Source organism: Vanrija pseudolonga, chromosome 2 (genome assembly GCF_020906515.1).
Source record: "Vanrija pseudolonga chromosome 2, complete sequence".
In the NCBI taxonomy this organism is placed as follows: Eukaryota; Fungi; Basidiomycota; class Tremellomycetes; order Trichosporonales; family Trichosporonaceae; genus Vanrija; species Vanrija pseudolonga.
This window is the reverse complement of record NC_085850.1, coordinates 1,983,578-2,010,351: the sequence shown is the minus strand read 5'-3', so window position 1 is coordinate 2,010,351 and position 26,774 is coordinate 1,983,578. Positions and strand designations below refer to the sequence as shown.

The 26,774-nt window shown below is 62.8% G+C and overlaps 8 protein-coding genes and 2 non-coding genes across 10 annotated transcripts; 7 read left to right on the top strand and 3 right to left on the bottom strand.

Moving 5' to 3' along the window:
* The first annotated feature begins 161 nt into the window (after positions 1-161).
* Positions 162-256, top strand: LOC62_02G002535. Its single transcript has 2 exons — positions 162-198; positions 219-256. It is a non-coding gene; the product is annotated as a tRNA-Pro (tRNA).
* Positions 257-1,102: 846 nt separating this feature from the next.
* On the top strand, positions 1,103-1,195 carry LOC62_02G002534. The gene is given in 2 exon segments: positions 1,103-1,140; positions 1,156-1,195. It is a non-coding gene; the product is annotated as a tRNA-Leu (tRNA).
* Positions 1,196-1,617: 422 nt separating this feature from the next.
* On the bottom strand, positions 1,618-4,106 carry CXT1_0 (Beta-1,2-xylosyltransferase 1). Its single transcript, XM_062769045.1, has 5 exons — positions 3,285-4,106; positions 2,910-3,218; positions 2,395-2,854; positions 2,105-2,354; positions 1,618-2,066 (listed from the first exon to the last, which is right to left on the bottom strand). Exons 1-5 carry the CDS (start codon positions 3,867-3,869, stop codon positions 1,691-1,693), a joined length of 1,980 nt encoding a protein of 659 aa, XP_062625029.1. The 5' UTR covers positions 3,870-4,106; the 3' UTR covers positions 1,618-1,690.
* A 1,507-nt stretch (positions 4,107-5,613) lies between these two features.
* cct8 (putative T-complex protein 1 subunit theta) lies at positions 5,614-7,706 on the top strand. Its single transcript, XM_062769044.1, has 4 exons — positions 5,614-5,845; positions 5,907-5,997; positions 6,053-6,334; positions 6,439-7,706. The coding sequence occupies exons 1-4, from the start codon at positions 5,789-5,791 to the stop codon at positions 7,659-7,661; spliced, it is 1,653 nt and encodes a 550-aa protein (XP_062625028.1). The 5' UTR covers positions 5,614-5,788; the 3' UTR covers positions 7,662-7,706.
* Positions 7,707-7,821: 115 nt separating this feature from the next.
* Positions 7,822-10,138, bottom strand: LOC62_02G002531 (uncharacterized protein; the record flags this gene model as incomplete). The annotated part of the gene is made up of 5 exons (XM_062769043.1): positions 10,028-10,138; positions 9,348-9,898; positions 8,930-9,251; positions 8,697-8,876; positions 7,822-8,647 (listed from the first exon to the last, which is right to left on the bottom strand). Exons 1-5 carry the CDS (start codon positions 10,078-10,080, stop codon positions 7,822-7,824), a joined length of 1,932 nt encoding a protein of 643 aa, XP_062625027.1. The 5' UTR covers positions 10,081-10,138.
* A 353-nt stretch (positions 10,139-10,491) lies between these two features.
* On the bottom strand, positions 10,492-12,479 carry YDL144C_0 (putative protein). Its single transcript, XM_062769042.1, has 5 exons — positions 12,341-12,479; positions 12,042-12,159; positions 11,319-11,800; positions 11,021-11,245; positions 10,492-10,862 (listed from the first exon to the last, which is right to left on the bottom strand). Exons 1-5 carry the CDS (start codon positions 12,467-12,469, stop codon positions 10,614-10,616), a joined length of 1,203 nt encoding a protein of 400 aa, XP_062625026.1. The 5' UTR covers positions 12,470-12,479; the 3' UTR covers positions 10,492-10,613.
* Positions 12,480-13,507: 1,028 nt separating this feature from the next.
* STB5_2 (Protein STB5) lies at positions 13,508-17,135 on the top strand. The gene is made up of 3 exons (XM_062769041.1): positions 13,508-14,809; positions 14,851-15,583; positions 15,628-17,135. Exons 1-3 carry the CDS (start codon positions 13,812-13,814, stop codon positions 17,116-17,118), a joined length of 3,222 nt encoding a protein of 1,073 aa, XP_062625025.1. The 5' UTR covers positions 13,508-13,811; the 3' UTR covers positions 17,119-17,135.
* Positions 17,136-17,429: 294 nt separating this feature from the next.
* On the top strand, positions 17,430-20,833 carry SQS1 (the record flags this gene model as incomplete). Its single annotated transcript, XM_062769040.1, has 8 exons — positions 17,430-17,700; positions 17,740-18,072; positions 18,123-19,297; positions 19,336-19,663; positions 19,699-20,203; positions 20,238-20,492; positions 20,551-20,598; positions 20,650-20,833. 8 exons carry the CDS (start codon positions 17,430-17,432, stop codon positions 20,693-20,695), a joined length of 2,961 nt encoding a protein of 986 aa, XP_062625024.1. The 3' UTR covers positions 20,696-20,833.
* Positions 20,834-21,506: 673 nt separating this feature from the next.
* Positions 21,507-23,940, top strand: FRE2_0 (Ferric/cupric reductase transmembrane component 2). The gene is made up of 2 exons (XM_062769039.1): positions 21,507-22,357; positions 22,421-23,940. The coding sequence occupies exons 1-2, from the start codon at positions 21,854-21,856 to the stop codon at positions 23,807-23,809; spliced, it is 1,893 nt and encodes a 630-aa protein (XP_062625023.1). The 5' UTR covers positions 21,507-21,853; the 3' UTR covers positions 23,810-23,940.
* A 527-nt stretch (positions 23,941-24,467) lies between these two features.
* LOC62_02G002526 (uncharacterized protein) lies at positions 24,468-25,143 on the top strand (the record flags this gene model as incomplete). Its single annotated transcript, XM_062769038.1, has 2 exons — positions 24,468-24,649; positions 24,699-25,143. 2 exons carry the CDS (start codon positions 24,468-24,470, stop codon positions 25,141-25,143), a joined length of 627 nt encoding a protein of 208 aa, XP_062625022.1.
* Positions 25,144-26,774: the final 1,631 nt, after the last annotated feature.

The following is a 26,774-nucleotide window of genomic DNA, read 5'->3' as shown; positions in this document are numbered from 1 at the left end:
CGCACTGGCCCACCGGCCCAGTCGCAAATCGAGATGAAGATATGCATACACACTAGGTATGCGCCTCGTGATGCATGCATCGTTAGGCCAATCCACCACAATAACCGGCCCGGCGTGCCCAGCCCAAACCCGACCCGCCCTCCTCGCCAGAGTCCACACCGGCTCTCGTGGTGTAGTGGCTATCATACTCTCTTAGGGCGCTGAAGCACCTTAAGCAATGGGAGTGGTCCTGGGTTCAAATCCCGGCGAGGGCCTAGTTGGGCGGGCTTGCATGTGAGTGCGAGGTCGCGTTTTGCTGGTTGCTGTTTTGGGGAGGAGGGGAGGTGCGAGGGCCGCGCCGCGGGCTGGTGCGAGGATGGTGCGAGCCATGTGGCGGATGCCCGGTGGCACGGCACATCATGCCTTTTGCCGGTCGCTCATTACATACTTGCCGTCCTTCAGCTGCCCTGCTGTACATTGTCCTGGTGGGAACGGGTTTCATGCATGCTCCTTGTTTTGTGGGATGAACGGTGCACGGGTGCAGCTGGTGGCATGTCTCGGTGTACATATGGTCTTGACACGGACAGCAGCTCACTCACGGTACCCCCGCAGTGTTCTTAGATAGCAGCGTGGTCGACGTCGGACCTAGTGTGGGGAGCTGCGATTCGCCGTGCAGAGCTCCAATCTTCCGTTAGCAACAACGACGCACAGGGTGATCCAGCGAGAGAAATGACCTCCGAGACGCTGTCACACAAACGACGAGGACGCGGACCGACAACTGACTCGCCTCGGTCATCGCGAAGCCCCAGCTGTAGTCCTCTGCCCCGGCAGATCTCTCTGTGTGGCCAATCTCATAGCTCTTCCATAAAGAAAAGGGGACAGAAACGACGAACCCAGATACGGACGATTCGATCGTCTGACACAATGCCACAAACTCACCCGTCACGACCAAACCATATCCCTCTAGTCCCCCCCTGTGCCCAAGCACTCGAACACCAATACCCCAAGGGCAAAGACTACCCGAGAGCATCTCACAGCCTATAGCCATACTCTCTTCGCACGCACACTCAGCAAACGCTCCCTCGAGCACACCTCATAACCCCCAACCTCCCTCCTCCCCCGCGGCGAGATGGCCGAGCGGTCTAAGGCGCTGTGTTAAGGTGTATACATGTACATCCGCAGTCTTCGGACGTGGGTTCGAATCCCACTCTCGTCATAAGGGGATTCAGTTCCTCTGCCTTGTGCTTTTTGGCCGTGGAGGGGTGAGGGTTGGAGGTGGTGCGAGGGTGAGGGTGAAGGAGGGTGGTGCGAAGGAGATAGGGTTGTGGCGTGGCTTGCGCTTGGTGCGACGTTGCTGCTTGTCGTTAATATCGCGTCTGCCGTACTGGTTGTGCATGTCCTGCATTCTCCCTGACCTGCGCTGCGGATACGTGTCATCTCCACAGCGATGTCGAGGTCGAGGTCAAATGTTGGGAGTTGGTGCCACTTTGCTGATAGCGCACCGACTGCGCCACGGGACCAGACTGCACGTGCACGCCCGCCACCAGCGATCCGCCGATCCCAGTCACTCACTGCCCACCCCGACGCGTCGTAACCCTCCATGCCGCAGCCACCCCAGATCCAATTCACCAGCCATCGCAATGCCAGTTATTCACATACCATGCACCAATGATCTATAGTCTATGCCCTAAATGATCTCCAATACAACATCCTACGCCTTTGCCTTTGCCATCTTGTGGACGTACGACGCCTTTTCGCGGTCCGGCGCGGTCAGACGCGCGAGCTCGAGCAGCAGTCTGAACTCGTACGAAATCATGTCGTCGCGCCGGTAGAACGTCGTGCTCCACTGCTTGCCGGCCGACGCAATCTTCTTGGCGAGGTCGTCGTGCCCGTCGTGGAAGAAGGACATGACGTCGTACAGGTCGGTGAGGTCGGCCTTGACGGGGATGTAGTGCACCCAGGGCTGGATCCGATCAGAATACCATTCTGGGAAGATGGTCGACTTGACGATTGCGCTGTTGGTCGTCATTAGGCGCTTGAAGCGCGCCGACCAGCCGTTGCCGTCAATGTCGAGCTGGTACTTGAACCTGGGAAGGTTAGCGTGACCCCAGCACTGACAACCTACTCGTTCGCAGCCACCCAGGTCATGCGGTCCCCAAACTTGTACTCCTTGGAGATCTGGTCGCAGAGTGCCTTGGGCTCGCACTGGATAGGCGTGTCCACAAAGGCCACGTCCATGAGCTGGTCGTTGAGCTTGGACAGGTCCTTCTGCACAGGGTGACCGACAGCCTCGCCCCTCGAGGTGAGCTTGAGCACGGGCAGCGTGCCGTTATCGCGCGCCGTGATGTTGAGGAGGTTCATGCGCTGCGAAATGTCTGTGCGTGGTCAGGCAACGGCTCCTCGATTCCCACTCACTCCATGGATTGTCCTCGCGGAACAGGATACCAGTCGTCTTGCCGCGCCAGAGAAGCGAGTCGTGCTTCTTCTCGTCCCACTCTGGGTCGACGCCAACGTCCTCCATCCAGTTCTCCTCGGCGACAGCGAGCACATCCGAGTGGAGCATCGTCTTGCACATGGCGATGATGGGGTACATCTTCTTGGACGGCCCCGGTCCCTTGCCGTGCGCTGCGAGGAAGCCGTTCAGGTGCACAAGTGTCGGGTGTTGGCATGGGTCCATTGTCGCCTTGTGGTCCCACACAAACGACTTGGCACCATGCCACATTCCCTCGAGGTCGGGCAACTTGTCAGACTTGTAGTCCTTGCGCAGGGGGTGGTGGGGCGCGCAGGCCGACGCCCAGCCGAGGTGCGCCTGGTCGAGTTGTTGGGAAAAGTCAAAGTATTCTCCGAGCGACGCCGATTCTCTCAGACTCTCCTTCTGCGCGGCATTAGTGATCGACAACGCCACCTTCCCCACTCCCTCCCCCACTCACAAAGTCGTGGCCCACAAACTGCCATGGCACGTCGTGGCTGTAGAACACGGCGTCGACGTCCTCGAGCAGCTCCTCAACCTCGGTTACCAAGCCCAGACGCGCGTCGGCGCGCATGACCATGTTACCGCGGTGGCCCGGGTCCTTGTCGAGCCCCTTCTCGTTGAGCGTGTACTTGCACGCGTGGCGCCCAGCCTTGGACCGCGACGCGCGACACGTGATGGTGTACGTTCCCTCGAGCTCTGAGGCCTCGGTGCGGAGTTTGCGGAGCTCGGCGGGCGAGATGGCCCAGTACGGCTCGAGGTCCTCGTGCTGCCCCCCGTGTCAGCGCCTTTCCACCGCTGCCGTCCACGTGCGTCTCCCCGCGCTGCGACTCACAATCTGGTCGTACTCGTCTGGGAGCTTGATGTTGTGCTTCTGCGCCCAAGCCCACCACTTGTCGAAGCCGCGCGGCGGGTTGCGCCCATACCGGCGGCGGTACTCCTTGACTGCCTGGTCGAGAGTTTTGCTGGCGCGCTCGAGCTTGGTCTCCCAGGCCTGGTTGCTGCGCGTGATAAGGTCGTAGATCGGGTGCTGGGCGTGCGGGTTGGGCACGAGCAGGCCGTTGCGGAGGTACTTGTGGTCCGACTTGGTGGGGGGCATGGGGGCCTTGCTCGGCTTCTTGGCTGGGCGGTCATCCTCGTCGCTGTTTGACGTGTCGGCGTGGAAGACGTTTTGCGTCTTCTTTCGCCACTGGTGCGCGCCGGTTCCCGGGATCGGCTGCGAGTTGATCCTCCGCTGCAGGGACAATACGATCTCGGGCAGCGACAGCGCGTGCCGCGTGCCAGAGGCGCCGACGCCACTGGCCAGCCGGTGGATGAGGATGATGGGCGTGAGGATGAAGAGCACGAGCGCGATGATTGAGCGCAACGAGCGCTTTGGTAAGGGGATAATACGCCTAACCATTTCGGCGAAATCTCCCATGAAGGGGGGTGCGGTAGTGGTCGCTGCCGGTGTGAGGAATGCTAGCTTGCTCGAGGTTGATGGTGGTGGTCGTGGGTGGGTGGGTGACGGCGCGTCGATCGGCAGTTGTGTTTTGGGTTGCCCTCGACTGAGTTTGTGTGTGGTGGTGTTACAAACCGTGTGTGAGCAATGTTGTAGTAGGTAGGTTCAAGAGATCTGTTGATGCCGACGTGTTACACGGAGACTTTTGACGCGCGTGCGGCTGTTGTGTGTGTATGCACAAAGGAAGGAAGGATGGGGGATGGGGGGCGATTGCACTAGTAGTAGTCGCCGGGGGGGGTAGGGCGATGAGCACGTAGCGTCGACCACTGCACCGATATTCAGACCCTTTGACTGCCATCTCTCCCTCCTCCATCCGGGTTGTTTCCTAATCAGGCACTCGCTGAGAAGGGCCTCTTTAGACTTCACCCCCTCAACCTTTTTTGCCTTTTGGCCTTGCTTGGCCTTTCTGTGCTCAGTGCTCGACAACGGACGACGACGGATGCTCCCAGATGCATTACTCGTGTCCGCCACGGCGCCGCCTCTTAACCACAGCCGGACCTTTGCTCTTCATTGTTCAGTCATGAACTTTCTCCTGAGACGACTGAATAGTGGAAAAACAGGCCGCCAATACACTGGCGCTCTTCCCGGGACGCCAACGCCCACTAGACAATCCCGTTATTGGATTTTTGGGACACCAAAGGCAGTCTATGATGGCAGTGCGCAGTGGACAACGCACGCACGCACGCACATACAGCCTTGACGTAGACAGGACGCATATCCGTGTAGTGTGTGCTGCCAGTCTGTGCACAGACGCGCGCCGCGCGCAGATAATTCCCCGCCACGTCTGTGTGATTTGGCTGCCTTGTCGTGCCGGTTTGCTTGCTTCTGGCCTCGGCCCAGCCTCCGCCCCGCCCCGCGCCCAACGCCTCTCCTTCCTTGCTCCCCTTGCCTCTCCCCGTGTCCAGCCAACGAACAGACAAAGCTGCGGATCCCATCGGCGGCTGTCAGGAACACCCCAGGGAACACTGCATATATCTTTAGCCACGGCGACTGCGGGCGCGCGCGTGGGCTGCATGCGAGCCACTCGAGCCACAGCAGTACAACATGTACGCGTTGGCTGGCGGGTGCATGCCGCGGCTTGCTTCCCCCACCGGCCCCACCCCACCACACACACACACACGTCCACAGTCTTGGCGAGGATCTCAACTCGCCGCACAGGCTACCATCCCGTGCACTCGTCGACCCCTCGTTCCGACTAGGCTTCCCACTCTGCCGGCAGTTTCACAACAAACCAGTCGAGGCTAAAAGTCTGATGATGACGGAGGTGGATGCGGAACGTGGGGTGTCAGAAGTTTCGATCGTGTCACAGTGAGATAACCTTTGTTTGTTTGGTGTTAGTAGCTTTGTTTGCGCTGTTTCCGGCTTGATAATATGGTTACACACTCTATCCTCGGTTGTTGATTGCGCTTGTTCAGTATCGCCGCACTGATCAAGCTTTCATGAGGAGGTGAACAAAGTGCACCCAGTCGGCAGCACACAGCAGACAGACAGACGCCTAGACGCGGCAATCTCGAGTGCAGCCAACACTTTCTAAATCGGGCAAACCAGCCGCCAGATGGCCAGGGTAGGATAGTGTCGGAAGTAAATCCACGTTTCACCACGTGTCCATCTCCACACATTTTTTAGTAGTCCATTTATTGTAATTAATTCCGGCTGTCCACCACGTGGACCCTAGTCCGGGGGACTGAATAACGGCCACGCGACGGTGGATGATTCCAGGTGCGCTTCGCGTCGACAATGTCAACGACTTCGAGCTCGAGCATCCTCGACCCCTTCCCAACTTTCTACAACCCCTTCAAAACAGCTCTTGACAACCCACTAAAAGAGCTTAATCAAACATGGCATTGCGAGTACCCAAGGCCGGCGGGCCCGACCTCTTCCGGAGCGGCTTCAAGGTAGGCAGCGAGCGAGCTATAGCTCGGCGAACGCACAGACCACGGCTGACTGACATTCCAGCACATGTCGGGTCTCGAGGAGGCCGTCCTGCGCAACATTGCGGCTGTGGGCGAGCTGTCCGAGATTGTGCGGACGTCGTTCGGTCCTAATGGTGGGTAGAGGCTCTGGCGAGAGGCGAGATGGAGCTCAGCTGACACGCCGGCAAGGCCGCAACAAGCTCATCATCAACCACCTTGGCCGCCTCTTCGTGACCTCGGACGCGGCGACGATTATCCGCGAGATCGAGGTGCAGCACCCCGCGGCCAAGCTGCTCGTCATGGCGTCGACGGCGCAGGAGGCCGAGATGGGCGACGCGAGCAACCTCGTCCTCATCTTTGCTGGCGAGCTGCTCAAGCGTTCCGAGCACCTCTTGACAATGGGCCTGCATCCTTCCGAGGTGATCCAGGGATACGAGATGGCGCTGGTGAAGGGACAGGAGGAGTTGCCTAGTGAGTGGGGGTGCCGAGTGGCCGCGAGGCTGCCCACAGCTTCTTTGCAGCCTTTGGCAGACTCTACTCCCTTTTAGCCGTTTCCACGCTAACACGCCACCCAGAACTCGTCTCCGACACCATGCCCAACACCCCCCTGCCCACCAAGGACGAGCTGGCCAAGGCGATCGCCCCCTCCATCGCGTCCAAGCAGCCCGGCTACGAGGAGTTCCTGGGCGGATTAGTCGCCGACGCGGCGCTCAACGTCATGCCCAAGAACCCCAAGGACTTCAACGTCGACTCTGTGCGCGTGGTCAAGATCCTCGGTGGCGGCATTGATGCGTCGCGCGTCGTCCGCGGCATGGTCTTCCCCCGCGAGCCCGAGGGCAACGTCAAGTCGGCCAAGAAGGCCAAGGTCGCCGTGTACACCTCTGGCCTGGACATTTCGCAGACCGAGACCAAGGGCACCGTGCTTATCAAGAAGGCCGACGAGCTGCTCGACTTTACGCGCGGCGAGGAGAAGCAGCTCGAGGGCTACTTCAAGGAGATTGCCGACGCGGGCGTCAAGCTCATCATCGCCGGCAGCGGTATCGGCGACCTCGCGCTCCACTACTGCAACCGCTTTGGCATCGCCGTCGTCAAGGTGCTGTCCAAGTTTGACCTGCGCCGTCTGTGCCGCGTGTTTGGCGCTACGCCGCTTGCGCGCCTTGGCGCCCCCACGCCCGAGGAGGCGGGCTTCATCGACGTGTTTGAGACGATTGAGATTGGTGGCGACCGTGTCACCGTCTTCAGGCAGGAGGAGGGCGAGCGCACGCGCACGGCCACGATTGTGCTGCGCGGCGCGACGACCAACCACCTCGACGACCTGGAGCGCTCGATCGACGATGGTGTCAACAATGTCCGTATCCTGCTGCGCGATGGCCGGCTTGTTCCCGGCGCTGGCGCGTCCGAGATCGAGCTCGCCGCCCGCGTGGCCGAGTACGGTGCCGTCACGCCCGGCCTGGCGCAGCACGCTATCCGCCGCTGGGCCGAGGCGCTCGAGGTCGTCCCCCGCACGCTGGCCGAGAACGCTGGTCTCCCCGCCGAGGACGTTGTTTCGGCCCTGTACGCTGCCCACAAGAACGGCGAGGTCGACGCCGGCGTCGACATTGACGCCGAGAACCCCCCCGCTGTGCGCCGCACGACGCTGCACGCCAAGCCCATCCTCGACGCTTTCGCTGCCAAGGACTGGGCCATCCGCCTCGCGACCGAGGCTGCCATCTCCGTCCTGCGCGTCGACTCGATCATTGTCGCCAAGCAGGCTGGTATCGCGCCCCCCAAGCAGCAGGGCCACTGGGACGAGGACTAGGAGCATCGTAGAGAGCATTATATAGCATGCATCGACTGTACACAGCCGCGAGGGCGGCAAGTTTTCTAAGCCCTTAGTAGGTACAGATGGTGGTTGGAAGGTGGGGGATCGGTCTTCTTCACACAGGCTGGCTCGATCGGCGGCTCGCGGTATGGCTCGCTCACAACGCGCCAATGGTCCACGCCGTCTTGATGATGCGCAGGTTGGCCCAGACGATGAGGAGGGCGAGGGAGAGAGCGATGAACGCGGTGTGGGCGTGGCTCGCGATGGACAGCACGCGCGGGGTGAGGGGCGAGACGATTGGCGCGGAGCGCGCAAGCGGAGCCAGCAGCGTCTTGAGAAGCGGTGCCAGCGGGGACACGAGGGCGAGGCGGGCCAAAGTGGCCGTGATGATCTGGTGCGTGCGCAGGACGGGGCTCGGCGCGTCGGCCTTGGTCCCGATAAGCTGGGACCATGCGACGACGTACCCGCCTGCCAACGACACGAGGCTCGTGCCGCCGGCGCGCGCGAGCGCCGGCCAGAGCGCGATAGCGGCGACGTGGTGCGCCTGCACCGCGACTGCCCACTCGTCGTCGTCGCCGCGCAGGGCCGACGCCATGGCCAACGGCAGCAGGGGGAGCGCAGCGTCGGACGGGCTCACGCCCAGCGCGGCGGCGGCCGTCGTGAGCGTCAACGTGAGGGGCAAGAGGCGGATCATGGCCGGCACTGCTGTTCCGCCTGCGGCGCGCTCGCCCGGCGGCGGGCGGAGCGCGTACGCTGCCCGCAGGAGGAAGTAGGCGCTCGGCGCGAGCGCGAGGCCCGCGAGCAGGGCCTGGAGGGTGAGCAGGCGCCGGAGTGGGGCCAAGCACGCCCTCGTCGCCGCGCAGTCCTTGGCCGAGGCGGCCGTGTGCGCCAGGCGGGCGCGCAGCGGCCCGGCGCTGAGCGCAAACTCGAGCGCGGTGTAAGTGAATACCACGGCGACGAGCAGGCGCGCAATGTACCCGCGTCTGGTGTGTGTCAGTGCAGCCGAGCCTCAAGCCGTGCGCGCGGACGTACCCCTTCTTTCCGAGCCAGATCCGCTTGCCGACAACGTACACCCCAAACGCGGGCGCGTAGACGGCCATCGAGGTGTCGGTCCAGCTCGCGGCGGTGAGGAAGGCCGTCGCGGCGGAATCGTGACCTGCGTACGCGGACACGAGGGCCCACGAGACGAGGCCGAAGGGGATGGTGCGCATGCTGCCGGGGAGTTAGCGAGGCTGCGCCACGAGCCGCGATGTTCGCCCACTCACCGTAACAGCGCGCCGTCATGCAGCACCAGCACGGGCGCGAGAATCAGATACACGACAGCCGCGACCCTCGTTCTCAGCGTGCGGCCCTCGCGCGCGCCGGCGCTCGCGGCCCACGCTAGCGCCGCGCCCCAGAGGAGCACGCCCTCGAGCAGCAGGTGCGCGCCGAGCAGCGCGATGCCTGCGCTCGCGTCGTCGCGTCCCAGTGCGGCGCGGCACAGCGGCGTGAAGAGGCGGAGGAGGGGCGAGAGCGGGCCCGACGTGCACGCTGCGCGCGCGGTCGTGATCTCTGCTGCTAGGCGGTTCCGGATGGCCGGGGCGAGGACTGGGTGTGGGTCAGCTCCGTGTCCGCTGTCTCTGCCTATCGGGGGTGCGACTCGCCGAGACTGGCAAGATACACCACGCGCCGGCCGCCACTCACACAACGCAATCCCCGTCAACACGACGCGCACGACGAACGCGCCAGCAACGACGACGGCCATGGACCCGCGCGGGCCGAGTTTCGGGCCGACAGCCTTTGCCCAGCGCCGGACGGGCGCGTCGTGCGCCGCCTCGCGCGCGCGCACGCGGCGCCAGCGCTCCTCGTTCTTTGCGCGGCGGCGGCGCTTGTCGTCTGCAGTCGGTACCGGCCCGGACGAGAGGGACGGCGAGGGGCGCAGGCCGCCAACTGGGCCGCCGAGCGGCGTGCCGGCGCCCTCGGACGGCGTGGGCATGCCGCTTGCGCTGCTTGTCCTGTGGCGCGGGTGCGAAGGATACGGCGAGAGTGTTGACCCCGACGCGAACGACGACAGGTTGTTGAGCGACGGGGAGTTGCTCGCCGCGCGCCGCAGCTGGTGGAAGTTGTTTGTTTGCGATGAAGACGGCACGTAGCCCTGCCCGCTGACGAAGGTGCCGTAGGGCGACGCTATCGAGCCGAGCGTGGTGTGGCTCGCGAGCGTGGAGAAGGAGGCGATCGAGTCGCCTGCGTCCGAGCTGGAGGAGGGGGTGGTGTCAGCGACGACTAAAGTCGTGAGAGGAGGACTGGACGGGCCGGCGGGCGCGGCGCGTGGTGACGTTGACTGATGCGCCCAGCCCGCAACGCGCCCGCCCACACCGACTCACCCGTACGCCGCGGCCCGCGCTGCGCGGTGCTCGCGATAGCTGAGCCTCGGCATGGCGAGATGTGGTTTGAGTGTCAGTGACTGGCGAGACGACAACGACGACGACGACGACGACGACGACGACACGGTGTTAGTTTCTTGGCCTCTAGACGGTGCGATCATGCCCGGCTATAGGTTACTGCATCCGGCGGGCGTGGCGCTGGCTGGCTGGCATGGCAGGCCCTGGCAGGGCTCGGCGACGGGCCAAACAAACACGACGACCGATGATGGGGACATTGTTGCTGACATTTATGCATTACAGTGCACTCGCACTCGCCACATATCCGTCGGCGCTCAGCAGGAGCATGCATTCTGGGCTCATCGTCACAGGCGAGCTCGACACCGCCCTTGGCCACCGCTATCTTGCTCGGCCCAGCCAGCCTGTCCCCACAACACACGGCCCACGCTTACCCGACACACGGGCGACGCTAGCACACTGCCGAGTGCGACATGCGGCATGGGACCACGCCAGAGACCACCACCACGTCCACTCCACGCACGCGACCACATGACGACCACATGCACTACTTCACATCCTGCTTCGCATGCTACGGAAAGTCCTTGACCGGCTTGCTGTCCTCTGCGGGCGGGTTGCGCGACCTGACAATGCTGCTCTGCAGCCCGCTCAGCAGCGTGTACACAAAGTCGATGAGCGGGGTCTCGATGCCGTGCTGACGTGCGAGGCGGACCATCGAGCCAAAGATGACCTCGACCTCGAACGGCCGGTTGTTCTCCACGTCGAGGAGGAGCGACCACTTGTGCGCCACGGCGGTGGTGCGCCCGGCCTCTGTGACAAACTGCGCACGGGCGTTAGTGGCTGGTGCACGGGTCGCGTGGTGGGCGGACTTGTGGCGGGGTATGGCGCGGTGGCGGCAGCGGCGGCAAGGCCACCACTGCAAGCACCGTGCTACCTCGCCAACCTCGCCCACTATTATCGCTGGCCAGGTCTACTCACGCGGCTAAAGTCAAACTCGATCAGCTGGTCGATCGACTCGGCTTTGAGGCCCATGGGCTGCAGCACCATGCCCTCGTACAGCAGGCCAGTCTTCCACCCGAGCGTCTGGATCTCTCGCATGTACTTCTTGATCTGGGCGTGGTGGGCCTCGCTGAGAGGCTCAAAGCAGGCCGCGGGGGTGCGGATGAGGCCCTGCATGCCGGCCCAAGTGGCGGTCCAGACGTTCTGGGCGGGCGTGTCAGCGAGCGTACGAGTTGAGCAACCCCAACGGCAGCACCTCCCCCACCTGCCTACTCACCTTGCCGAACCGCATGCTGTCAATGTTGTCCGTCAACACGACGTTGCCGTTACCCGCCTGCAAGAGGTTGACCCAGAGGTCGAGCGCCGCCTGCTGCTGGGCTGAGTGGGGCTTGTCGGCCGTCGCGACAGGGAACAGACCCGTGCCCGTCTTCTCCACACCCTTCCATGTGACGACGTCGCCGGCGGTGTTGGTGTTGATCGCGATCCAGCCGATACACGAGACGATGGGGATGGAGGGCGCGGCGGCGTACAGGTCTTCCTCGACGCGGAGGCCGTTCTGGTGACGCGTTAGTTTGACCCCACACTCCGGCGCGACGACTTCACCCACCTGGATCAGGACGAACGCGCCAACCTGCCCCGACTTGATGCTGTCCTCGAGCAACTTGGCGTTCGGGGTAATGTCCGGCAGGCACTTGGTCGCGACGACGCACAGCGCGTACTTTGTGCCGTCGGCGAGCGCTTCAGCCTGCGACTTGAACACTGCGGGGTTGTTAGTCTGAGGCGAGTGCGAGTCTGGGGCACCGCGTCGGTGTGGCGCCGACGCAGAGTTCGTAATGGCGACTCGAAATACGCGCGCGACTCGGGGTCAACCGAGACGCGGCGGCACTGCTGCTGTTGCCACGACGTTGGCATTGGTCCGCCAAGCCAGGCTGGCCTGAGCGTTGCGAGCTCGTCTGTAGCGAGCATACCGAAGCCACGGCCTTGTACTACCACCACTCACCCCTGTATGGCTTGAAGTTTGTGATGGTGCCAAAGCGCTGCGACTCGATGGTGACGCCCTCGCCGGCGTACAGGGGGTAGTTTGAGCGCGCGACGGCCGTGACGCGGACCTTGCCAGACTGGGCGGGTTAGTGGGGTCGGACATGGGCGGCGTGGAGCTTGCGTCGGTCGCTGTCTTCCTCGCCTTCCTCCCGGGCCTCCCGAAGGCCTTCATCGCCTTCGCCGTCTTCTTCGCCTTCCTCGCAGCGACCTTCCTCCCCTTCCTCGTATTCCCCCAGCCCAACCCCTACCCCGACTCACCTTCTCGAGCAGGTACGCGTACACGGTGCCGATGGACCCTAGCCCAATGAGCAGAACGTCGACCGCGTCGTCGGCATACTTGTGCTCGTATCGCTGCGGCGTCGTGGGCGGGGCAGTCGGTGCTTCCATTGTGAGGTGAGTAGGAGAGAAAGAGTCAAGTGCCAAGATGCCGGTGAGGTGTTTATACGGTTCTTGTCGGCTACAATGTTCGGGTTGTCGGGTGGGGCCCGGTGGGTCGTGGTGGGTCTTGTGGACGGCGAGTCGCCGGTGCAAGAGCCGCCCGTTTCGTCGTCAGAGCCGAAGACAGAGTCGGGTGGACGGCGGCATGGACGGGTGGAGGTGGACCATGGCTCAGCCAGCAGCCAGCAGCATACAGTGCACCCGAACCCGCGAGACTCACCCGGCGCCGAGCGCCGAGTTGGAGCCCTCCTGGCCGTCACCATTGTCGCTGTCACTCTTGGCGGTCAGGTCCGAAATATAATGAAGTGTCATTTAACACGGGGTTTTTACAAAAGGGGCGACGAAGGAATGTGGACCAGTATTTTGGATTCTGGACGATCAAGGCCCGAGGACGCGAGGACTTCGCCAGGCTCGCCGGGATCACGGGGGCCAGCACCGAGATGAGTAAAAAATCTGGGAAGAGGGACACACTGTTTTGCCGCGGGCGAGCCGCAACAACCAACGGTCTAGCCGCGGCTCAACGCAGAGTGATTGACCGACGGAGGGCGTAAAGGAGGGCCGGCGTTGCTTGCATGTCTGCACAGGATGCGCCGCAACGGCGTCGAAACGCTGCCCACACGCCGGCCCAAACGCCAGGCGCCACGCCGAGCACCGGCGGTTTGGAAGCAAATGCGCACACTCCGACCACTCATTCCGCAATACGCGGAAAGCCTGGGGTAGTCCGCCATGGGTCGCCGCCGCCTCCGCCGCGCCGCTGCCACCATCTGCACCCGGTAGGCACATCTGGGCGTGCGCAGTCAGTCAGCACTCTGCAGGCACAGCCAAGGTAGGCAGGCAGATGCCTGCTGAATGCCTGCCTGCATGCCCAGCCCAGATCGACTCGCAACCGCCTCCGTCGGCCGTCAACAGACGACCACCACCCACCGCCCACCGCCTTCAACTGCACAACTGCACAACTGCAAAACCGACCACCACCACTGCCGTCGCCTCGCAACTCGCAGGTAGACCGACCAATTGAGCAAACCATCTCGACCCCCGGCTCGTCGGCCAACAAGCTTCATCTTGCCCACCTCGCCGCCTTCCTTCATGTCGGTCGGCTACACGGCTCCACCTTTGCATCTCGACAATCCACCTCGACATAGACACACAAGCACAAGCATACGCACAGCAACGCATCGCAGCACAAGCAGGCGTTGACCAACACACCAGCGCGCGCAGACTCGCGCCGCTAGCTAGCCCAGACCCGTCAGGCCGCCCCATCATCTCGACAACGACAGCGACGAGCTGCGAGATGAACGGCAACCCGTACCCGGATCACCCGCCGCAGCCGGCACTGTCATTGTACAACAGCTCGAGCAATGCCGGCTACCGATACGAAGACCAGCAACATCAGCAGCAGCAACAGCAACATCCACCTGCCCCACCACCACAACAGCCGACCCAGTCGGTCCACTACATGCCGCTCCCACCTCATCACCAAGTTCCACTACAGCAGCAGCAGCCCCCACAGCCGTTCCCCCATGCCCACGCTCATGCAAGACATTACGCGCACCCCGACAATGCCTCATCCCTCCATCCTTCTCATCTTCAGCATCCCGGCCTCCAACCGTCGCCAATGACCCACGGCCATGGTGTGCTTGGCCTCCCTCTCCCTGGCCACCCCGACCAGCACCTTTCGTCAGCCTCCCAACCTCACCCCCATCTGCACGCAGGGCAGGGCCGCCCGCCACCGTTGATGCCGGACGCTGGGCCGCCAGTGTCGGCGTCAGCATCTGCGTCCGGCTCATCAGCGCCCCGCATCCCCTGGGATCCACAGGGCTACCATGAGACACACCCTCACTTCCCTCCCAACCCTGGGCCGGTCACCAACGCCAATGCCGCCCCGAGCGCGAGCTCAAGCGCCATCTCCTCTGGTACCAGCACAACGCCGCAGTCGTCGGTGCCGGCCGTGCGTGATCTCGCTGCACGTCCACCGCTCGAGCTATCGCCCGCTCAGAGCGCAGCGAGCAAGTCTCCCCACGAGGGCACGCCCACGACGACAAACAGAAAGCGCAGGCGAAACAAGGTCCCCGCCGACCTCGATCTCGAAGGCCAGGACATCGAGTACGAGGACCCGTCAGGAGACCACACGCAGGGCCCAGTGTTCATCCACCCGCCGAAGGGGAGCGTGCAAGCATGTGTGCGCTGCCACCGCATCAAGCGCAAGTGTGATGGGGCATGGCCACGCTGTGCAAGCTGTTTGCGAGCAGACGTGCCTTGCGTGTTTGAACTTGGCGTCGCTACGAGCAGGTGGGTGGGAATCGAATCCCAGGTCTCGCTTACAGTTTTAGCTACGTCCACAAACTGAAGGCCACAAACGAGGACTTGTTGATCAAGCTGCGGGAAACAGAGGAGCGAGCGAGGTTACTCGAGGAGGAGGCCGGACAGGTGCCAGAATATCCTCCAGGCATGGAACGAGGACCCTTGCCTCCAATGCTCGGCGGCAACGACCTCGGAAGGATGGCCCTGGGCGATTTCTCCAAGGTCGCTGAGAATGCCTTGGGACTCAAGTACCACGGAACGGTCGGCTACCTGTCGCAGGTCAATGCCCATGCAACAGGCGTGGCTGGCAGCGACGGCTACTCGGTGGGATCGTCTGGCCGCCTTTCGTCACCTCGGAGACTGAGTTTCACACCTGTCGTCACCGAAATGTTGAGTTACGAGGCGGCCCTGACAACTGTCAAGCACTATTTCGAGTTCAACCAACCGTCATACCCCTTGCTCGAGAAGGAGGACGTCATACCCTACGTTCACGAGCTGTACGGGCGTGAACCAGATGGCGAGCTGTCAGCAAAGGAAGCGGCAGCGAAAGATCCAGCAAAAATAATGCGACGGGGTTCCAAAGACTCGGCAGAGGCCTCCCCAGAACACTACAACCTCCGACGGAAGTTTATTATCTACATGGTCCTCGCACTAGGTGCAACAGGAGCAGAGCGTCTTGGCGACGTCGAGCAGGGCATCAGCCGGTCTCTCTTCCAGGCGGCGATGCAGTACAGGGCCATTGCCGTGGAACGGGAAGATATTGTAAGTTCTTGGCAGGCATCCGTCAAGCTCGCTGACACAATAAGCTTTGCGTCCGAGCGTTGCTGCTCTTGGCAATATTTGCCATGTATGACCCAGCAGCCTGTTCGTTGTGGCAGGTTGTCGGCCTTGCGGGGCGCGTTGTCACCGCCCTCAATCTGCACCGCAAGAGCGACTCGTTCTCGGCCATCCCGCAAGAGGCACTAGAGTCGCGCCGGCGGCTGTTCTACTCGTGGTACAACATCGACCGTGTCGTCGCTGCGACGCTTAGCAAACCCCTCAGTCTCGCAGACAGCGACATTGATATCGAGTACCCATCGCCGATCCCCGGCGACCCCGAATATCGCGGCATCCCTGTCATGATCATCACGCGGCATATCATCCGGCTTCGCATGCTCATGGGCAAGATTCTCACCACACTGTACAGCGTCGCGGGCGAGCAGAACGGCTACCCCCAGGAGAAGCGCCGTGCGATTATCAACGCCCTGCATACGGAAGTCGACGAGTGGATCGCAGAATGCCCCATGCCCAAGGATGACGACAAGATGCGGACCATCAACTCGGCCCTTTGGTGGAACATCAACTATCACCAGATGTTGCTGATGCTGTACCGACCATGCCCGCTGGACCCGATCACGACGCCGGCATCGCTCAGAGCTATGTACGAGGCTGCCGGGCGCCTGGTTGACCTCTACATGGACATGTGGCAGGACAACCGGGTGCAGTTCAACCTCATCCAAGTGATTGCCCTGTTTGTGGCATCGACCGGGCTGTTATGCTCGTTGTGCGAGAACGACACAAGGATGCGTATGGCAGAGGCCAAGGCAATGCTGCCAAACGACCCCGCCGTGCGGGAAACTATCGTCGAGCTTGGCCTGGGACGATACACTGGGCCTCACGACCCAGCATGGCATGACGAGATCCGCACCCGTGTTGCTCAGTGCCACGACATGTTTGACACGTTTGGTCGAGCCATCCCATTATCGGCAAAGTACCGAGACATCTTTACCAAGATTAGCACCATCCTGTTGCAGCGGTGTACTCCAAAACTGGACAGCACGGGCACCAGGGCCGAGATCCTCAAGTCTTTGAGTGTTGAGCCTTCCTCGCATCTCACAACGCCGTCGACGCAGCTCGGCAGCCTCGAGACGCCGGTTGACATCGTCTCGGTGCTCCCGGCCGTCTCGGGCATGTCGTTGACCGAATCTGCCAATCGCGAGGGCGTGGTGCAGGCCGAGGCGCCTGTCACTGTCGCCACTGCAGACGCGCTCCCCACTCCCGACTCGGTCATTTCGCTTCCGACCGACGACTTGCAGCAGGCGGCTGACGTTCCGATTTGGGACGCCATGAGCCAGTTCTACTACGACCTGGGCGACTTATTTGCCGACGACTCGCAGCACCAGTTTGCGCCGTTTGACGAGTCCACCTATGGGCAGGGGTGGAACGACTGGGGTGGTAGCGGGCACGGGGACAGTAAGAGCGACCAGGGCATGGGGCCCGGGCCAAATGAGCAGGGGTGGTGGGAGCAGACGCAGTAGCGTTTTGTAGAGGCGGCTTGTTGTATTTAGTGACAATAATTGCACTGTATTTTGTAAACACGAGCAAGACGTGCAACCGAGGACTGGACTCGAGAGGAGCCTCTGGCCGGAGCCGAAGGCGGAGACTCGGCCATCTCCGCCGGCTTCGGCCCACGTTTGTTGCCACCAAAACCGACATTTCGACGCGGTCGCGGGGTCGATAACGACTGTCGATACCATCTTGCGCGTCTCATCTCAGCATATCAGCATAGAATCATATCGTATCGCATCGCATCGCATCGACACATAAATCACTAGAACACCGACACAATATGCCTCGCCAGGCCTTTGGCGACTTTCTCAACTCCCCCGGGCCCAGTCGAGGGCGGGGTCGGGGACGCGGTGCGAGCCGCGGCGGCCCCGGTGGCGGCGGGCGCGGAGGAGGAGGAGGTAGGGGCGGCGGTGGTGGGCGGGGAGGAGGAGGAGGAGGAGGCCGAGGAGGCGGTCGTGGCGGGATTCGCGGGGGCCACTTCGGCGCCGACTACACCAACATGTCGATCGACTACAGCCAGCTCAACAGCCAGACGTACAAGCGCTTTGACCGTGGGTCTACATCTCCGTTTCCAAGCTGACCCACCACAGAAATGGCCGTCCAGCCGTTCGGCGAGGGCAGTAGAGGGCGCGGTCGAGGTCGAGGAGGCTTCAAGCCCCGCCCAGCAAGAGATACGCCCGAAGGCACGGACACGGACGCGGCGCCGAGCGGCTCACGCACCCCCGCGACCGGCGGGCTGGGGTACCATGTCGGCGCGGGCTCGCGGCTCGGGGTGGGCTCGCGCCGCACGCCGGGCGTCATGACGCCCCAGCGGGTCGACAGCTCGGGCGTCGTCTTCTGGGGCGGGCACGGCGCGCCGCTGTTCGTCAAGGCGGGCGAGCTGTTCAAAGACGGCGAGGTGGACGTTGTGAAGCGCGATGGTGGTGAGTTGGAGATGGGCGGGACGGAGAGCAGTTGGCTGACAGTGACCCAGACACGCTACGCGTCGAGCGATACCCCCTCTCTGATCCCAGCGCGCCGCAGATGCTCCACCTCCGCGACGAGCTCGAGGTGCAGCTTGACGGCACCGTCGGCGAGGACGAGGTGCAGGAGATTATCTGGGGCGCCGCCGATGTCGAGGACGAGGAGAGCGTCGAGGAAGTGCTCGGCGTCGAGGTTACGACGGTCGAGACGACGGTCGTTCAGGCTGTGGCTGGCGAAGCCGTCGCTGCTGAGGCTATCGCTGTCGAAGCGGTGACTGTCGAGGCGGTGGTTGCCGAGGCCGTCACTGTGGACATCACCCCACTCGAGCCCGCTATGGCACTAGCGGAGGCCGGACCGATCGCCGTGGACGCTGAGGCGGAGGAGGATGAGGATGTCGAGATTGACGACGAGGAGGACGCCGAGGACAACGCCGGTGCCGACGCCCACGACGACTTCACCGCCCTCGCCGACCGCTATGCTGGCGAGTCAGAAAGCGAGGACTCGGTCGACGAGGACTACACCGGCTCCGATTCGCCCCCAGCCGATATCGAGATCGACGACGCGGCCCTCTTCTTCGTCGACACGGCGGCTGACTCGAACCCTTCGGCGTCTGCGCCGCTGTACGACGCCCCGTCCCAAACCCTCGGTACACGACCCGCGCTTGCCAAGCAGAACTCGACCGCCGAGGACATCATCTTCCGCCCCAAGATCATCTCGGACCCCGTCGCGTCGGCATCTACTTCCCGCGCACCCGCTACAGCGTTTGAGCTACGCGACGTGTACGTCGACCCGCGGGTCAGACTCAACCGCAAGGACCGGAAAGCGGCCAAGCGCGAGAAGCGCGCGCGTAACAAGCGGAAGCAGAAGGGCGGCCGGCGGAGCGGCGGCGGCGAACTTGCGCCGCGCGACGACTCGGACATTGATTGGGGAAGCGATGGCCCGCCACCGCGCCGGATTCTGGGCATCGTGCCGGACGACGAGGTGGTGACCCACCTCGGCCGCACGCTCGCCGGCACCGACCTCGAGGACGAGGTCGACCCCGAGCTCAACGACGAGGACCTGACGCGCTTCATTGCCGGCATGGTGCAGATCGAGGGCGACCGCGACGTCATGGATATGATGGAGCATGACGATGAGGAGGACAGCGAGGAGTGGTCTGGCTCGGAGGGCAAGGGCAAGGGCAAAGTGAGTGGGGGCTTGGAGGGCACGGCTGACACCACCAGGCCGTGTTTGCCGATGCAGATCTCTACGACTCTGGATCGGAGGAGGATGACTCGGAGGATGAGGACGACGACGACGACGACGGGGATGACTTTGCTCAGCTGCAAGCGGCGTACGACGAGAGCCCCGACGACGACAGCAGCGACGACGACGCGGCGATCGAGCGCTACAGGGGCCAGAATGCATGGGAAGAGGAGGACGAGGCGGCCTGGTTCGCCGACAGCATGGACACTGCGCTGGACGGCGGGGCCATGTCCGCCAGTCGCAAGGATCGGAACAAGATCTTCAAGGCGGTCGTCAGCGGCTCGTTCGACCGCGACCTGCCTATTGGTGAGACATTTGGTTTGCGCTTAGCTGACAAATAGCCCCCGCAAAGAAGGACAAGAACGGCGCCCATGTCCCGCCCCAGCTTCTTGACCAGTGGGAGCGCGACCGGCAGAAGAAGGCGGAGAAGAAGCGCGCGCGCGAGGCGGCGCGACTCGAAGCCCTGCTCAACCCCTACCCTGGCGCACACAAGGGCGGCAAGAAAGGCAAGAAGGCATCCAAGCTGCAGGGCAAGGCCGCAGCGGCCATGTCTGCGCACCTTATCCCCGCCTCGGCTGCAGAAGTTGCCGAGCTGTTCGACATTACATCCGACGAGGACGATGGCTGGGGCGTCGCGAGGATCAACGGCCGTAAGGGGCGGGCTCTGCTCCTCCCGCAGACGCTGGAGCAGGTCAACGCCCAGGTGGAGGAGTTCATGGCGGACGCGACCAAGACGACTCTCACCCTGCCGCCCATGGACAAGGAGGCACGGAAGAAGGTGCACATGTTGGCCGAGTGCTACGACCTCAAGTCCAAGTCGAGAGGCAAAGGGCTGGCACGTTTCCCGTGAGTACAGGATTGGTAGCCCAGCTGACCCCAGTGTGCTTATCAAGCTCGCCCGTTCCGGCCTGCGTGACGAGGACAAGCTCGAGCGGCTCATCTCCGCCAGCAACCAGAACGGCGGCGCCTTCTACAAGGCGCTGTATGCGCGCAAGAGTAAGGACGGGCGCAAGGGCCCGTCTGCGGCTGCGCGCGGTGGTGCCTCAACTCGCGCACGCGAAGGCGAGCTCGTGGGCGAGGGCGCAGACAAGATTGGCGAGGACAACATCGGCCATCAGCTGCTGTCGAAGATGGGGTACGTCACAGATGGCGTCATGCTGCTTCGGAGTACAGCAGAGCTAACGCTATTTCAGGTGGAGCGAGGGAGGTCTCATCGGCCGCACGGGTGGCCTAGACGCGCCGTGAGTGGACTGAGTTGTTGGTGCTGTTAGCCTTACTGACATCGGCCGAAGGATCGTCGCGGTCGTGAAATACACCAAGCGGGGTTTGGGCACGTGAGCGCAGCCTGAGCCAACCTAAAGGCAAGCGAAGTTTTGGCCTTTGGCGCAGTGGAGTGAACCTACGCCTGGTGAGACATGGCGCTGCGGAGCGCAGTTTGGCGCTGCGGATCGCGCGCACACCGACCTCCGACCGTGCAGATGTACATTGATTATCGCAACTGGCGACAAACTGGATGCATCAGTACATAGGAGGTGCAACTGGGGGGCGGGGGAGGAGGCATCGGGGAATCGGGCTCGGTGTGGCGGGGACCGTGCCGCTGGACACAGATGGTGTGTGTGAGGACGCAGCCGAGGCACTGCAGAGGGAGGGAGGGTCGCTCGTTCTGCTCCACAAACCTTGTGCCCTCCATTGGGCTGCGTCGGTGGGAAAACCGACACCATGTTCGGCCATTAGCGTGTTCCTGAGCACGTCCCAATGCCATTTTATCTGATAAAAAGGGACGTCGGCGAGTGACTGCGGCCGAAAAGGGAATTGGCGAGATGCTACTGGCTGTCGTGGCGCAGGGATGGCTGGCCACAAACCTGCCCACACGGCAGCCAGCCGTCGGTCTCCACATTAAACGTGGGCCAGCATCCCCAGACGGCCCTCTGTGTGCCGTTTGCGTCTGCTTGGCGCGGCTCGAATTAGCCTGCTGTCGGGCGTGCGGTGCGCTGGCGAATGGTGGCGCGGGGGATGGAGTGTGTGAGTTCGGCAGCCGCTCCGTCCACCTGACGGACCGCGCCGACAGATCAGGACGCCGAACCGAACGTTGGTGTGTGCTGTGCCTCCACTGCGGTTCCTCTCCGTGTCGGCCGTGACGACGGGGGCGGGGGTGGGGCTAGTGTAGAAAAGTCTGGACTGGCCCACGGTCGCTGATAAAGAGTTAAAGCCTGCTGCTGCGCGACAAAAGGCCTCAGTAACTGACTGCGCCGTTTAGAGACAGCATCCTTCCCGACGACGACCAGGCCGACCCCGACCAAGGAGGCCGTGTGCACACTCATAAAGCAAGCCAAGCCAGCACACACACCGCCATCCCACAGCACGCTGTGGCGTACCCATCCTCTCACGGCCAGCACACTCAGCGCACAGCAACCACTGTCGCCATTCACACGTAGAGAGCAGCAGCGCCCCCAGCATTACATACATAACCCGCCTCTCTCGTCCTCCCCAGCCGCCATGTCACTCTACGCCCGCGCAAACGCAACGGTAGCGGCCACCGGTACCGCCGTCAAGAACGCGACCGCCAGCGCAGCCAAGACCACCACAACAGCACTCACCAAGGCGCAGAAGCTCCAGCGCACAGCCCACAGGATTGATGGCGCTATCTACAAGTGGTACGTGATCGCCGGGGTCGTCTTCGCCCTGTCGGCCGTCTACGTCCTCGGCCTGCTCCGCGCGCTCGTCATCCGCCGCCGCGTCGCCGCGAAGCGCAAGGCCGGCGCCACGCCGACCTACGGCACCACCAAGGCTGGCGGCCTCACCACCGCGCCGCGCGCCCTCAAGGCGCTGTACGACAACGCGGCGTACGTCCGCGTTCTCCCCCTCTACCTCTACCAGCGCACCACGCTCGCCGAGGCCTTCTGGACCATCGCGTACATTGGCGTCTGCCTCGGCTTCGGCTTCTGGGGGAGCATCTTCAGAAACCTCCCGCTGGATATCGCCAACCCCATGGGCCTGATTGTGAGTTTCCCGTCGAATGGGCGGTGGCTGAGTGTGTGTGGCGGCAGGCTGACCACCCCCCAGTCCATGTCTCAGATCCCCCTCGTCGTAGGCCTCGCATCACGTAACAACGTCCTGTCATACCTCACGGGCATCGGCTACGAGAAGCTCAACTTCCTGCACCGCACCGCCGCGCGCGTCATGGTGCTCAGCGTCGCGCTGCACGCGCTCACTTGGGCGCACAGAGGCCTGCCAACGGACAACAATATCCACTCGGACGTGTTCAAGTGGGGCGTGAGCGCCGGCTCGTGCCTGCTTGTTGTCTTCCTGACGTCGTTCGCCATCGTGCGCCGCGTCGCGTACGAGGCCTTCCTCTTCATCCACATCGTGTTCGTCCTCATGTTCCTCGTTGCAGTCTACCACCACTACGAGCCCTACAACTACTGGGTGTGGCCTGGTCTCTTCCTCTGGGGCCTCGACCGCTTCGTCGGCTTTGCGCGCCTCGTGCTCGTCAACAAGCTGTGGTTCCGCAGCAACTCGACGATCGAGCTCGTCGACACCGACGTCCTCCGCGTCACCGTCAACCGCCCCCTGCTGCGCTGGAGCCCGGGCCAGCACGCGTTCCTCACCATGCCCCAGGTCGCCGGGCTGCGCTACGAGCAGCACCCCTTCACCATTGCCAATGTCCCGGACGGCACCGGCAACGCCGTGTTCCTCCTCCGTGCGCAGAACGGCTTTACCCGCCGCCTGGTCAACAAGCTCGCCGATGACGTGTCCACCAGCATAAACACGTACGTCGAGGGCCCGTACGGAATCAGCCACGACATGAACCACTACGACTCGGTGCTCCTCGTCGCCGGCGGCACCGGCGTGACCTTTGCCCTGTCGCATCTGCTGTCCATCATCAAGGCTGGCCGCGAGGGCAAGACGGCCGTGTCCCACGTCCGCCTGGTGTGGAACGTCCGCGATGCGTCCCACGCGCGCTGGATTGCCCCCCTCCTCAACGACGCGATCGCTGCCGGCGCCGGCGGCGTGTCCGTCTCCATCGACTTCTACATTACCCGTTCTGAGGCCTCCGGCGAGCCCGAGGAGAAGGGACACACGGCCGACAGAGACCCTGCCCCTGACGCGACCGACTCGCCCGCCACCACGTCCCCTTCGGGCTCGAGCACCGGCGTTGACCAGGAAGAAGAGAAGCCCAGCGCCTCTGACAAGCTCATGCTTGCCGCGGGTCTGAACGCCGCGGCTGCTACCGTCGCGCACTTCCACAACGGCCGCAGCCACCTCGAGCACATCCTCCGTGAGGACGTCGACGCGTCGGCTGTCGACGCTGCCGGCGTCCACGTCGCTGTCTGTGGTCCCACCTCGCTCGCACTCGACACCCGCCGCGCCGTGTGCAAGGTTAACTCGTCGGTCGCCGTCCTCCGCGGCCAGAACCCAGTCACGTTCTACTCGGAGACCTTTGGCTGGTAGGTTGCAGCCTGCTGTTGGTTGTGTATAGATTTCGCCTGTCGCTCGCAGTATATAGTATCGCCCGCTGGTCGAGGCAAGGACATGAAAGCCTGCCCAAGGTGTTTGTACATATGTGCATAGATGTCAGTGGTTACTGGCGTGTTAGACGCGTCGCGGCGCGGGTGCGCGAGTGCAAGGAGCGGACTCGCCCCGGACACGTGTGCAGGTCGTTGCCACATGTCGTGACGATCAACTTGATCGCAAGGTCCAGCCAAACACGGCCCTGGAGCACGCGTTTCCTGGAATCTCCTGGCCTGTTTGAGTTGCGGAACTGATAACCCGCACAAGTTGCGACGCGTCGCATCGGGCGTTATCCCTGCTTTTCTGGGCGAGGCACGACCCAAACACGCTCCGTCTGGGGAGAATGGGGCCGTCGCCGACGGCAACGGCGGCCATCGTCAAGCACCACACTCTGCGCCGAGACTCGAACCTGGCGGGGAGGAGAGCGGGTCACGCCTGTGCCTTCATCGCTGACTGACGAGGTACGATGTAAACACAACATCCGTCGGAGAGCGAATGATATCGAGCGGATGCGAGACTCGCGCCGTCGCGTCCTCCTCACCGCGTGTACTTAAAGCGCGGCGGCCTGACTTGTGCCGGCCCACTTCCACCGACAACAATGTTCGCTCTCAAGACTGCTATCATCTCCCTCCTGGCCGCTACCACCGCGCTTGCCGCACCAGCGCCGGTCGAGCGTGCTGGCGCACCCGAAATCTACAGCCACTTCCAGACGATCAACGGCGGCAACTTCTGTCTTGACCTGCGCGATGGTGTCGTGGCCAACGGCACGGCTGCTCAGCTGTTAGTGGTCCATTGGCCTGTTGCCCCACTCTTGCTGACGACTATTTAGCTGGGAATGCGTGTACCCGAACGACAACCAGCTCTTCACTCAAGGAACAGGAAGTGCAATCCACTCCACCAAGAGCTGGTGGTTCGTTCTCGACGCCGGCCTCAACCCTCAAAACGGCTCCAAGGTCCACTTCTGGCAGTACTACTACTGGAACCCCTCCCCCAACATCCTCCCACAGCAAAACTGGGAGTGGGTGCAGACTAGGTGGGGGCCGTACAACTACCTCAAGCTCAAGGACTATGGTGCGTGTTGGACAGAGGAAGACGGCATCGCGCCCCATGAACAATGGCTAACGCGCTCAGACCTCTGCCTCGACGTCACGGACGGCGGATTCTACAATGGCAACCAGCTCCAAGTGTGGAAGTGCACCCAGGGACCAAACCAGCTCTTCAAATCCGTCGCACTGGAACAGGCTGGCAAGCCTCTCACCCCTCCTCAGCAGTGACCGCCGAGGGCATAGAGCAATTGGCATGCAACTGTAGACTTCTGACCGTGGCGTGGCTCCGGCCGAGGCGTACTAAAGAACCAAGGCGTGGCACCATCTCAGCATCGAGGGGCAGTGTACATTGCTGTGGTGACAACGTGCGTCGCGCTGCTGGCTCCAGCTTTGCTTCGTCGCTGTCGTGGGGCGACTGGACAACCGGGCTGAGATCGTCGTCAAGCGGTCCCCCATGTCCCGGATCTGGACCCGGTTTGTCTCCTCGACGACCAAGGCGATATCAGCGATATCATCGCAGCGGCCAGCGGCCATTGACCCCGCGATCCCCATTGGCGGTCTGATCGGTTGCACTCTGCACCGCTGGATCGGTACCTCCACCGCGGTGCGAAGTCGTCGGTGGCAGTGTGGCGAGGTACCGATGCCTCGGTGGCATCACTCTTCTGCCCGTTCTACTGACTCAATGGCATGGCTCTTCTGTCTTCCCGCCATAACCGGTGCTATTAACAGCCACACGGCGGTGTCTCAGTAATGGTAACTCGGCACCGACGAGGACGACGACGAGGAGCAGTCTCAAGGATGCCGTGGAGAGCGCCTCTGCGGTCGATGTTGCGGCCATCTGGCCGCGCTCGGACGCTGCCGAGGCAGTGCTAGGCAGGCAGACGACTCGGAAGAGTGCTTGGGCTGATAACGAAGCGCATTCCATCGTTCTCCGTCACCAAGGGAGGATGAGCACTGTTACTCCGGTGGAGGCTCTGCGCGCCGAAGCAGACGTGGACGCCGCGCCGTGCCGCGCCGCGCGGGCAACAGGCAATGTCGAGCCGGCGCCGAGACAGTTGCGCACACTGCCTGCACTCGTGCGTTTCAAAGCGCAGAAGGAGTGTAACCACGCTTCACCGTTCCGCAGCCTCTCCCACGTCTGTACCACTGCCGTTCGGCGCCCGGCACTGCCATGCCAAATATGCTTTCAGACCACGAGAGGAGCGCTTGGAGGAAGCGCACTGAGCCTACTCTACTTGTGCGACAACAAATGCGGCCCCGGGTCCCGTGCCGGCCACGAGTTCCGGAGGCCCGTTTCAAATAGAAGCTTAGTTGCGCCACATTCTGGGGTCACGAACCCACCTGTAACCCATCTTGTCACTGTCAAGTCACTCGCACAGGCCGTTTCCATGACCACCTCCCTCACCGCCTCTGGTCGAGAACGCAACAAATGAGAAGCACACCGCACGGTTGCCCTCATGTACAGCTCTCGTAACCGTCTCCAGAGTGGTGACGGCCCGGGTCCCCGCCGGTGCCTGTCTTGACCCCAACTGCAACTGCATCGCTGCTGCGATTCAATATGACAACCGTTGTGATGGAGTCCACTAACGCACAGCATCGCCAGCATCGGCTCCGCTTGGGTCTGGTCGCAGCTCCCTGTAACGACGCAGGAGAGGGGAGGAGAGCACAAACAATGACAAGCTTGTATCCACATGCCGCGGCTCCGCCTGTGGGCTTGCGCGCTAAGCGCAGTCTCAAACGTGCCAAACCCTGGTCCTGCCCTGCGTCATAATCCTTTAGCATCTTGACGTATCCCTTCTTTCGCCGCAACGTAGCCATTCAGTCCGAAGCTTGTGCACGCTGGGTCCTGGTCTACGCGC